The following is a 12,733-nucleotide window of genomic DNA, read 5'->3' as shown; positions in this document are numbered from 1 at the left end:
AAAAAAAAAAAAAAAAAAAAAAAAAAGATACTGTTTCTTTTCTTTTTTTTTGATTTTTTCAAGACAGGGCTTCTTTTTGTAGCACTGGCTATTCTAGAACTCGCTCTATAGACCCAACAACTCATGACTAATTAAGGCTCTTTTCCCCTGAGGTTTTGTGTTATAGTTCACAAGAAGAGACACATATATCTGCATTAAGTTTCAGATGGGACGTTTAATCTGTGTGTTGGTACGTTTAGGACAATGGCGAAGCTTCTGACTTTGAGGGAGACATTGTTTACTCTGAAGGACCATCTGATGGGCAAAACATTGTGGGTAAATATCAACAAGATTTGCTCCACAAAGAAAAATTGGCCTCTGAGTTCGACAGACCTCCATACTCCTGCAGCTGGGAAGCCACGCCCGAGCAAGCCCATCACCAGGACTTCCTTGGCCAGTTGGCTACTCTTCTGAGTGACAGCATTGGCCCCATACTAGCCACAGAGGAAGCGGTGAAAGAGAGGATCCAGGAAATGGGTGCAAACGAGCGGCTGTGGAAATCTGTAAGTGTGCTGTCGAAAAGTTGCTCTTTCCCATGTAGTGAGTGCATGCTTTTGTGTGTGCATGTGTACCTATGCATGTGGTGATGCATGCACACGTGTGTCAGAGCATGTGGAGGCCAGAGGTAGAGCTTGGGTGTGTTCACCAGCGCTCACTGACTTGGCGACTTTGGCCAGTGGGTTCAAGAGAATCAGCCTGTCTGTCTCTGGCGCTTGGATTACAGATGTGCACCAAGCTTTTTAGGAGTGGTAAATCTTCAAACTTGGGTCCTCAATGTTGGCACCGCAAACCATCTGAGCCATCTCCCCCTTTACCCAATTTCATTAGTTTAATATGTAGATTTTGATATTAGCCCATTAGTAAGATCTTTCGTTCCGTTGCAGTTTTTAAAGATTTGTTTTTTTTTTTATTTTATGTGTGCATGTATGTGAATGTATGCTATTTATATGCGTCCCCAGAGAGGCCAGAAGAGGACCTCAGATCCCCTTGAACTAGAGTTGTGAGTAGCTGTCAGCTCCCTGACTGTGAGGGACCTCTGCAGCCACCAGCCAGGAGATAAGGATTCTCAGGAAGCCAGAAGGAGTTCAGTTCAACATGGCTCCGTAGCCGGTGTTGATTGAGAGTCTGACCCCAAGCAGTTTCTTTTAAGCATATTTAAACACATCACAGTTTGGTGAAAAACTTTCCTCAATCTTTTTGGTGAAAAACTAACTCAATCCCTTGTGCACAGTAAACCTTATGCTATGACTACATCAAAACTTGCTATAAAGTACATGTGACATCTTCCATAAAGATGGGCTCTATTGATTGAAAAACTCATGGTAAGTATCTGGGGGTGTATCCAATATGGTTATCTTGGCCACACAAATAACGCAAAAGGTCACCAGGTTATTAATCACATCGGCTCCCAGACTTCAGGGCAGAAAGCGGGTCCCGCATCCCTCTCTTTGAAGAGATAACCCTGCATGTTTAACATTCCTGGTTCCTCTAGTCCTTCTCTGTGAGCACGAGGACCCCTGTGCCTCCCACACCTGACCTGGGTGTTGGATGCTGAGCCATCTCTCCAGCTCTTCATTGTAAGTTTGATTGCATTTTTATTACTAAGCGGAAGAAGAGAACAGGCTGTCCTCCACTGTATTGGAGACACGATAACTTGGTTAGAGCACAGAGTCCTGCTGTGACCCCAAGTTCCACCCTCTGCCGGCGGCGTGTTCTTGGGCAGCTTACTTATCGTCCAAGCACTTTAGCTCCGTTTGTAATTGGAGCGAAGAGCTGTTATTCCCGCTTTCAGTGTGGCTGCAAAGACTCAGTGGGTTAACAGATGAAAAGTGAGTAGTGGAGTTCAGCACAGGATCCACACACATTTGCTTAATAGCACTGTATTAGCTGGGCATGACAGCCCATGCCTTTAATCCCAGGTTGTAAGAAGCTGAGGGTATCATTGTGAATTCCAGGGCAGCCTGGGCTACATAGCAAGACCCTGTCCCAAAGAACAGCAGCAAAAATCAGTATGCAACTTTATTTCCCACTATGAATATATTTTATCTTTGTGTACTAAGGTTTTCTATTTATTTCTCAAAACAATGGATATATCCATTATCTATAGATCTATAGTATGATCCATAACTATAATACTAGGATTTGAGAAGCTAAAGCAGGAGAAATGTTGTGAGTTCAAGATTTTTCTGGCCAATAGACTAAATATCTGTCTCAAAAATCCAAACAACCAGTGCTGTAGAGATGACTTGCTTCACATTCAGTGAATAAGAGCACTCGCTACTCTTGCAGAGGACCTGGGTTCAATTCCCAGCACCCACACGGTGGCTCACAACCATTTGTAATTCCAGTTCCAAGAAAAGACCTGATACCTTTTCTGGTCTCCTTGGATACTGAGCATGTGTGACGCACAAACATACATGTAGGCCAAACACACATTCATACAATAAAAAAGTAAGTGTCAAATCTACTCATCTCTTTGGTCACTCAGTGCCACCTCAGCGTCTATAGAAGTAGAACTTGCATATACTTGGAATGGTGTGGGACGCCTGGACACATGGGAATGTTTATTTAATGTCATGTCTTGCAGAAAACTGAAGCCCTGCAGCAGGAAACTCAGATGCTCACTGAGAGATTGGAGCAGCTGTACCACCTTTACGAAGAAGCTGCTGCAAGGTTGCCCCAAACGGAGGGAAGTTACACTGGACAGAAAAGACCCCTGCAACACCTGGAAGGACAGGCCGCTGTCAACTACTCCCTGAGGAGTTTCGACACGTGCAGGAAGAAGGTAAGCGTCTCCCGAGGGTGACGAGGCTCTCTGGGAAGGGTCACATTTTATTCTACTTTATCAATAGCTTAAACATGACTAAAGCTGCTGAGTTTCTATGTTGTGTGTATGTATGTGTTAGCATCTTACTGTGTAGCCCTGGCTGTACTCAAACTCGCAGCATCCCCATCTCAGCTCCCCAAGGGCTGGGACCACAGTGTGCACATCTGGCTTATACTTTTCTTGGGAATGAGAAAGAGGGGAATTTGCCTCAAATCCTTATTGCTTTTGATTTTCTAAAAAAAGTCCCTCATCTTTTCTTATCTCTCATATGTATTGTGTTTATATTTGATAAGTATTATGATGGTGCTTGCTAATATGAATATTTTTTAAATTATTTATTTATTTATTTATTTATTTATTTATTTATTTATTTATTATGTATACAATATTCTGTCTGTGTGCATGTCTGCAGCCAGAAGAGGGCACTAGACCTCATTACAGATGGTTGTGAGCCACCATGTGGTTGCCGGGAATTGAACTCAGGACCTTTGGAAGAGCAGGCAATGCTCTTAACCACTGAGCCATCTCTCCAGCCCGCTAATATGAATCTTATTTTTAATATTATTTTTGGACAAGGTTTAGTTTGGCAATATAATATAGCCCAGGCTAGACCAAAACTCTCAACATAGCCAAGGCTAACCTTAAATTTATAGTTCCTGTGCCCCTGTCTTCATAGTCTAGCTGAGATTAGAGACATGTACCAACTCCTCTGACTGATAAATAACTTAATTCACTTTAAAAAAATTTTTTTTACGCTGGGGCGGTGGTGGCACATGCCTTTAATCCTAGCAATTGGGAGGCAGAGGCAGGCGAATCTCTGTGAGTTCGAGGCCAGCCTGATCTACAAGAGCTAGTTCCAGGATAGGCTCCAAAGCTACAAAGAAACCCTGTCTTGAAAAACAAACAAACAAACAAAAAAAACCCCCAAAAATTTAATTGAGCTTTTTAAAAATTTATTTATTCTTTTTTTTTTTTTAATGTGCATTGGTGTTTTTTCCACTGGTGTCGGGTCCCCCGGAAGTGGAGTTAAGACAGCTGTGAGCTGCAATGTGGGGGCTGGGATTGAACCCAGGTCCTCTAGAAGAGCAGCCAGTGCTCTCAGCCACCAAGCCATCCCTCCAGCTCCTTCATTCACTTTTAAATGGGACGAACGGGAAATGCACTGAAAGGAATGGCTCTCTCGTGGTGGGACTCAAGGTACCATGACAGGTGACATGATGGGCGTCTGTGAGGGGCACTGATGACATCCCTCAACCCTTCCTGTGTACGCCATCCACCTTCTCTGCTTCCTGATTCCATGTTTCTGTGAGGGAAGGGGCAAACCGAAAGGATAGGAATGGCTGCAATTTATTTCCAGGAGTTTCTCTTTCCGTTTCAGCCCACTCGGCAGAGAATTCTGTGCCATGTGCCAACCTGTGCCACACTCTTCTAGAATGATCTGGCTTGACGTACAACCTCACTCGTCACTGACTAAGAGTCTGTTCATCCATCAGTGTGCGTTTGTGTTGTTTCCTTTGATGTGCTGGGAATCAGAATCTTATCCTGTGGCTTCGGCTGATCTAGAACTTGCTACACAGACCAGGTTGGCTGCAGACACATAGAGATCCACCTACCTTTGCCTCCCAAGTGTTGGGACCATTCAGTATTTTTTTTTTTAAGGAAAAAAAAAAAAACAGAAAAAAGAAAGAAGCAAACAAACAAAACCCAGAAACCTCTGTCATTGGGGCTGAAGAGGTGGCTCAACAGTTTAGAGCACTTGTTACTCTTGCAGTGGACCTGGGTTTGATTCCCAGCACCCATATCATGGCTCACAACTATCTGAAACTCCAGTTCTAGGGGACTTAATGCCCTATCCTGGCTTCCTCAAGCACCAGGCACGTCCACGGTACACATACGTGAATGTAAGCAAAATGCTCCATCATTCTGAAATGTTTGTTTTTGCCTTTTGAGACAGGATCTCACTATGCAGCTTGATATGGAGGCCAGGCCAGCCTCGAACTCACAGAGAGCTGCCTGTCTCTGCAGCCATTCAAGCCCTGTGTCACCGTGCCAAGCTCACTCTGAAATGATGTAAAAAAAAAAACTTGCCTTATAGTAATCAAGCTTGAGCATGCCTTCTGCGCCTGCTTTTGAGTAATAATAATTCATTTATATGCAAAAATTTAAACAATTCATTAGATTTTAAGAAATTCTTTTCACTTTTCTTTCAAAAGGTCTCAGGAAAGCAATAGTAATTGTCCCATTCCTCTTTTTGCCTCTGCCATCCCAGGAACCAATTACTTAGGCATGCATCGTTCAGCCATCGCTGTGGTACCTCACCATTGCAATAAAGTAAACATCACAACCAATTGAGTCTGGTGACATTTTCTGTTTGTTGTTTTTCAGTGCATGTAAAAATTTCAATGACATTATATTGTAGTCTATTATGTTTCCACTATAAATAATACATATGTCAAAACAAACTAGTAAAATGTTCTTTAGGAAGATAAAGTAGACAGCCCAGGCAAGCTTTTCTAATGAAGGTGAAAACAAGCTATGCTTGCATGATGGTTTGAGCGAGAACGGCCCCCGTGGGTATGTATATTTGAATGCTTCTTTCCTAGTTGGTAGAACTGTTTGGGAAAGAATTGGGAGGTGTGGTCTTATTGGGGGAGGTGTGTCACTGGGTGTGGGCTCAGTCTTTTTCTGCCTCTAACTTGTGAATAAGAAGTAAGCTCTTAGCCTGCTTGCCGCCCATGCTCCCTGCCACGATGGTCGTGAACTCACCCTCTGAAACTGTAAGCAAACCCCCCAACTTAGTGCCTCCTTTTATAAGTTGCCTTGATCATGATAGCTCCTCACAGCAATAGAAAGGAACTAAGACGATTTATATGCACAGAAAAGGAAAATATAAAAGAATATTTTGCCCTCTAGGGGCAACGAATCAAAAATCTAGGGACTCTTGGTGGAACTCAGCTACAGAGCATGTGCTTAGCGTATTTAAAACCTTGGTTTGATTTCCGTCACGGTGGGGATGGGGAGAGAAGAGAGGGTGGGGAAGGGGGGGGGAAGGGGAGGAGAGAAAACAAGGAGGGAGGAGAGGAGATTTAAAAGAAATACATTCATCTAAACAATATAATGAGAAAAGTCAGATCGAAAATCCCCAAGATACTCAGAACACCAAGAAAAAAAGCTATTGGGCTTAAGAAGTCACTCCAGTAAGGTGGTAAATAATAAAGATATAAACACACGGGCTGAGGAAGCTCAGGTGGTAAAGCGCTTGCTTAGCCTAAAGGAAGTCCTAGGTTCCATACCCAGTAACACATAACCAGGCACGGCGGCACGTGCCTGTAATCCCATCATTCTGGAGGCAGAGGCTGGGGGATTAGAAGTTAAGGACACCCCCAGCAACGGTGAGTTCTAGCTCAGAGATCCATGAGCACCTGTCTCACAAACCCTCCTCCAAAACACCGATAAACTCCAAGACTCTGAGGAAACAGTATCATATGAGAATATTTTCTTTTGATTATCTTCTATGAACATATAAATATATACACGGAAAAAATATATATGGCTTTAAAGACAGAATTCTCTGTGTAACTCTGGCTGTCCTGGAACTTGCTCTGTAGACAGGTTGGCCTTGAACTCAGCAGTCCACCGACCTCTGCCTCCTGCTGGGATCGAAGGCGGTGCCGCCACCACCTGGCATTCTATGAATATCTTACCACAACTGAAATAAGCAAAGCCCATTTTTCCATTGAGCAACATCACTATTATTTTAATAGATATGTTAGAGGCAGTTTCTAGGGAATGTATATTTTATCATGCATAGTTTAGCTCTTCTGACTCAACAACGGCAGGGGTTCCAGTTTTTCCATTACTAGTTATTGCACATCGTGTTGTGGGCGAATATTTATCCAGATACTTCCTACATTTTAATGCATTCTCAGGAAGGTGGATGAATCTCTGCTAACACATAATACTTTATTATAAAATTGATTGCTTAACTATATCCCTTACGGCACTGAGTCATTTTCATTTACACATTTGATTTTCCTGATGATTTTATTAGTTCATATTTATGCCAACAGATATTCTACTTGTGCAATTAGCATTAAATCTCACTTGGAACATATTAAAGTGCAGTTCTTAATTTCAATACTCTTATTTACAAAGGAAAACGCCAGGACTCGGACTGCCCAGACGGATAAACACAGGAAGTTCAAACAGTTAGAAATGTTACTGGATGTCGAGCAGAACTGGAAGACGGCTGCAGCCCCAAGAATGGAGGAGAAAATTCAGAGACTCCAGAAGCAGCTTAGCGATTTGAAACTGTCAAATAAAAACATGAAAACTCAACTGACAAGAATAAATGTCCTTAAAGTAAGTGAAGGGGGACACGGGGTTGTCAGACATTCCCCGTGCTTCGGGCTCTTCCTGTTTCAGCTGCATAGTTCCCCGTGTCAACTCTTATACCTTTTACTTGTTTAGTTCGTTACTAAGTGGCCTGAGCCAGGTTCCACCATTCACTAAGCCAAAAGAAAGAACCAAATTAGGGGTCTGGAGAAATGGCTCAGGGGTTAAGAGCACCGGCTTCTCTTCCAGAGGACTCAGGATCAATGCCAAGCACCCATCTGATAGCTAAGAACCATCTCTAACTCCAATTCCAGGGGATCCAACCTGACCATCTTCTCACCTCTCAGGCACTGCATGCACATGATACATAGGCATACATGCAGGCAAAACACCTAGACACGTTAAATAAAAAATATATATACATATATACATATATTTTTAAAGGGACCAAATTATTAGTGGAAAGCAAAAAAATAAAAGAGCTTTCTTCAGTTTGGTCACATTGTGAAGAAAGACAAAGAGATCCAGTGAATGCCCCAAGTCCATCTTTGGGGGCTTGAAATGAGATCACAATTTAAACATCCACATTTAGTCTGAACGTTCCTGGCCAAGGTGAGGTCCTCACTACCATTGGATCCATCATTGTCTGGGCCTCAGTCTCATCCCGGAAATTGGTCTGACAAGTTGTTTGAATTTTGTAAAATTTCCTCCTAGCAGACAAGTTTCCCCTCTGTCTGGTGACTTTTCCTTCTCCCAGCATGGGGTTTCTGTGAAAATTCCCATTTTTTGGGGTCATTTCTTGAATAGTCTGATAATCCATTGAGAAAAACTTTGTCTCCTTAGAACAGCTTCATTCCTGCTAGGTCATTTACAGCGCTGTGGCATGCGCACACGCATACACACACATAGGCACAAATGCATGCACACATGCATAAACATACAATTAAAATGATTTTGTATACATGCAAAATAATATTAAAGCCTATAACCCAGTGGTTCTCAACCTTCCTAATGCTTCGACCCTTTAATGCAGCTCCTCATGTTGTGGTGATTCTAACATTATTTCGCTGTTACTTCATAACTGCAACTTTGCTGCTGATGAATTGTAGCATATATATCTGTGTTTTCTCATGGTCTTGGGCAACCCCTATGAAAGAGTCCTTTGACCCCCAGAGGGTTTGCAGTCCTGGGGTTGAAAACCACTGCTACAGGACAATAAATTGGATGTCTGCGAAACCCCCAGACAAGATGTTGTTAATCCTGTGGAAACCCATGCATAGCTCACCATTTCTCAAGTAACGACTAGTCAAATCATCACAACTATAAACCATTTGCATTTTGTTTTCATTTTTTAAAACATTTTATTTATTTATTATGTATACAACATTCTACTTCCATGTGTGCCTGCAGGCCAGAAGAGGGCGCCAGATCTCATTACAGATGGTTGTGAGCCACCATGTGGTTGCTGGGAATTTAATTCAGGTCCTCTGGAAGAACAGTCAACGCTCTTAACCACTGAGCCATCTCTCCAGCCCTTGTTTTAATTTTTAAAGCTTTATTTATATTATTTATTTATTTATATGTTTTTATTTTATGTGCATGNTTTAAAGCTTTATTTATATTATTTATTTATTTATATGTTTTTATTTTATGTGCACACACTTGCATGAGTTTGTGTGTTCCATATGCACCCAACTGACACAGAGCTCAGAAGGGGACATTGGGTCCCTTGGAGCTAGAGTTACAGGAGGTTGTGAGCAGCCTGATGTGGGTTATAGGAACTAAACCCAGGTCCTCTACAAGAGCTGTAAGCACTCGTATTGGCTGGGTCATCTCTCCAATGCCTTCTTTTGGTTTTCCTCTGGTGTTTGTTTGATAAAGGATTTCACCAAATAGCTTGGGCTGGTCTAGAACTCTGATCTTCCTGCCTCAGCCTGTGAATTGCTGAGGTCACAAGTGTGCACACTCAGCTTTTACTATAGTGCCTTATTGGGTTAATAGATTGTTTTGTTTTTAACTAATTTTTTTTCTTCTGCTTTGGGGCCTCCTAGCTTCTATACTATTTCAAGAGTTAGTTGTATTGTATCTAAAGTCAAGCATGTACTAAATTGACCAGATGGGCAATAAACTGCTGGACAGTTTATCAGGATATTTGTCTGCTGCAGAATTGGTTATTTTCTGTTTTAAAGTTAAGTTAACATAGAGTATAATATCGTAGAAGACATAATCTGTTAAACCTCTTTAAATTCCTTGAGTTCAGTATATAAAACTGGTAGGAAAAAGTAGGTTATTAATGAATATTAAAGTGAAGAAAGAGAATCTTAATTAAAAAAACTGGTAAGATTTGCTTTCCATGTATTTTTTAATGAAGTGTTTTTTGTTTTGTTTTAAGGCCTGTGAGCCAGGAATGGTATCACAAGCCTTTAATCCCAGCCTTAGGGAAGTAGAGACAGGAAGATCTCTGCAAATTCAAGGCCAGCTGGGTCTATTTACCAAGTTCCAGCCAGGAAGTCGTGAGACCCTGCCCCAACACAAAGTTGAGTTGACCAGTCTGTTGCTTCCAGATCTAAGCACATTTTTCCTCCTTCCTTTCCCTTTCCTTTTAACCTCACACAGGACAAGACAATTGAGAGGCTCAGGCAATCTGTAACAAAAGTTGAAGCAGTGAAAGACAAGACCGCTGCCAAAACAGACAACCTGAAAACCGCACCAGACTCAGCAGCGCAGGCAGTGAGAGCAGAGAAGGAGAATGTCCGCCAGGTGCCAGCCCCGGGCCCTCCTGAGCCCTCCACCACCATCAGGAACGCACTGAAGGGCGTCTCCGGACGGGAGCAAGAGGTATCTTACAGCTATGTTAAAAACAGATTTCATTGACGTGCTCAACACTCACCTCAACTTAGACTTTAGCTAACTTTGACAAAAAGGGACATTTTGGCTAATGGCATCAGAGATGATTTGGACTACGGAGCCTCTTACAAGGCCAGATGTGTCCCTGGACCCCGCAATCAGCACCTAGCCCCTTACAAGGCCTTCCTTCTTCTCTTCTTGGTGTCGGGTTTGCTAGCAGCTGTTGTTTCCCATATGACAGGGAACACGGCCACCTAGAATCATGTAGTTTGATATTTCGGTTCTGTGACAGAGGTGCATTTTATCACCTGAACAAGTCAGACAATACAGTCTTCCCGTTTTTGTCCTAAGGTAGTTCCATGTAACTTGTTATTTATTTATCCACTTTATATTTCTTAAAGACTGCTTTGTTCCTAATCACGAGGGTGTCTGCGTGAGCATGTGCTGCGTGTGTGGCGTTCTCAGAGGCCAGCGTCCCTGATCAGTCACAGGTGACTGGTAGCCACTTGGCATGCAGTTTGGGACTTGAACTCTGGTCCTCTGAAAGAGGAATATGTGCTCGTAAGCGCTGAGCAGTCTTTCCCGGCCCCTTATTCACGTTAAAGTCCTTGTATTTGCCCCATCTTTCCATCTTCCTGCTTTGGAGCCCTTGCCGGGTCACTAGACTAGATGATTAATTTAGCTGAACACTGCCCTCTTCTGTTGGAAAAGCAACGGTGCATGCTTTAGTTTTCTCCCTTTCTATTTCTTCTTTTGGGTACTGGTACTGATGCGGGGCCTCTCAGACGCTAGAAAAGCACACCAAGCTCTGAACCCTGCTCCTTAAAGTCGTCCTTTTGAGACAGGGTCTCCTCACTCAGTTGTCTGAGCGGGGCTTGAACTCCTTCTGCCATCTCTGGGTCTCATACGTCCAAACCTCTCTGTTTTCATCTCCCACTGGCCAGTGTGCTAATAATCCCCCAGGTCTCAGGCTTGTTAGCAACATTGCATCTGGGGATTAAGGCTCTCCGCGTCACACACCATCTCATCGAGTTCACCGCCCTCTGGAGCTGGTTCAGGAAATTCATGTCCCCCTCACATACGAAGTGAAAGCTGTTAACTTTCCTTCAGTTGGCTTTGCGGGTGATTTTTCATTCGCTGTCCTTGTTGGTTTCTTTGTCCTTTGGAGTAAGGATGGAGAGATGGGCATCGAAGGCTGTTGTTTCCAAAGGCAGTTTGTCACACCCAGGAGCACACGCCAGAAGTACCCAGTGCAGGCGATGGAGGCACACGGGTCACCTGAGCCCAGGAGTTTTGGGCTAGACTGAGCATAGAACAAATACAAAAAAATACGTTGGCGCAATAGCTCAGCGGGGTAAAGGAGCTTGCCGCCAACCTTCCCAGCCTGTGTTCAAGCCCTGGGACCCACAGGGTGGAAGCAGAGAATGGACCCCTGAAAGATGTCTTCTGACCCTCACACAGACGTGTGCAAATGAATAAAAGTAAAAAAGTCATTACATTATGAATGAAATGTCAGTAGTAATAAAATTAGGTTTAATGTACAAAAGTACAAAATGAAAAAGAGATAATAGCCAGATGGTGGTGGTGCAAGCCTTTAATCCCAGCACTCAGGAGGCAGAGGCAGGCGGATCTCTGTGAGTTCGAGGCCAGCTTGGTCTACAAGAGCTAGTTCCAGGACAGTTAGGGCTGTTACACAGAGAAACCCTGTCTTGAAAATCTAAGAGAGAGAGAGAGAGAGAGAGAGAGAGAGAGAGAGAGAGAGAGAGAGAGAGAATAATGAAGAAGTCCTGTAATAGAATGGATTTTTTGTATCTTGAAAACACCGCTGAACCTAGGCATGGTGTGAGCCTGGTTGTAATTGCAGCATTTGAGACAGAGGGAGAAAGTGAATTCAAGCCTAGCTTAGCTGCACAACAGACCCTCTGACCATCTCCCCACCCCCACCCCTACCCCTGCCCATGGGATGTATTGCATTAAAGAAACATTTCATAGAGTTACATTTCCGTCTGCTCCAATTTCATCGTCCACAGTGAGGGGGTGACTCACGGCAATGACGTATTGATTTTCTCGGTGGCTCCTTACAGCTTGCCGACTTTCGAGAAACCATTATGAAGATGTTGGGGTTGAACATGAAAACAGCAGACAAGGAAGCCATTAATCAGCTGAAGCTTGTCATCCAAGTTTATGAAATCTCCAACAAGGTAAAGGCGGCTTCTCACTGTGAGACCGGACAGGACAAGTGAGCACGTTCGGCCTCTACTTGCTGTCAAGAACTCACTTACGTTCTTGCGGCTCTGTGAGAATAGCTGCCTTGTGAATAAAACTGGGAAAGTTTCACCTACAGTCTCTTCTCTCCTGTGTTTGGTGTTTGCCTTTACTTTGTGGTGATCTTCATATTTATTTCTCGCTCAGTCTTGATTGTCACTGGTGATACATGATAATTATTTAATTACCTTTACCGACAGTGTTTTAGGCAGGATATGAATCATAAACACATTCTTAGCCGCAATATTTATAATCACAGTCAAAATAACCCATGTCTTGAAGGAATGATTTATTGAACAACAACCCCCCTTAGAAAAGCAGATAACGTTATAGTCTCTTAATTGGTTCTATCTTTGTTTTTTGTTTTTTTTTTTTTTTTTTTTTTTTTTTTTTTTTTTTTTTTTTTTTTGAGACAGGGTT

The 12,733-nt window shown here is 42.9% G+C and overlaps 1 protein-coding gene across 2 annotated transcripts in view; it reads left to right on the top strand.

Moving 5' to 3' along the window:
* Positions 1-12,370, top strand: part of LOC126508404 (coiled-coil domain-containing protein 170-like) — a 35,844-nt gene extending 23,474 nt beyond the window's left edge. For both annotated transcript variants that reach the window (XM_050153627.1, XM_050153626.1), the window contains exons 6-10: positions 240-542; positions 2,627-2,824; positions 7,022-7,228; positions 9,818-10,039; positions 12,133-12,370. In XM_050153627.1, the coding sequence (XP_050009584.1) occupies positions 240-542; positions 2,627-2,824; positions 7,022-7,228; positions 9,818-10,039; positions 12,133-12,291 (1,089 nt within the window). In that variant the 3' untranslated portion in view covers positions 12,292-12,370. The remainder of the gene's footprint in view (positions 1-239; positions 543-2,626; positions 2,825-7,021; positions 7,229-9,817; positions 10,040-12,132) is intronic.
* The last annotated feature ends 363 nt before the right edge of the window (positions 12,371-12,733 follow it).

Source organism: Alexandromys fortis, unplaced genomic scaffold, assembly GCF_014885135.2.
Source record: "Alexandromys fortis isolate MF-2015 unplaced genomic scaffold, M_Fortis_MF-2015_v1.1 scaffold_82, whole genome shotgun sequence".
NCBI lineage: Eukaryota > Metazoa > Chordata > Mammalia > Rodentia > Cricetidae > Alexandromys > Alexandromys fortis.
The sequence above is the reverse complement of the archived record's forward strand: the minus strand, read 5'-3'. Positions and strand labels throughout refer to the sequence as shown.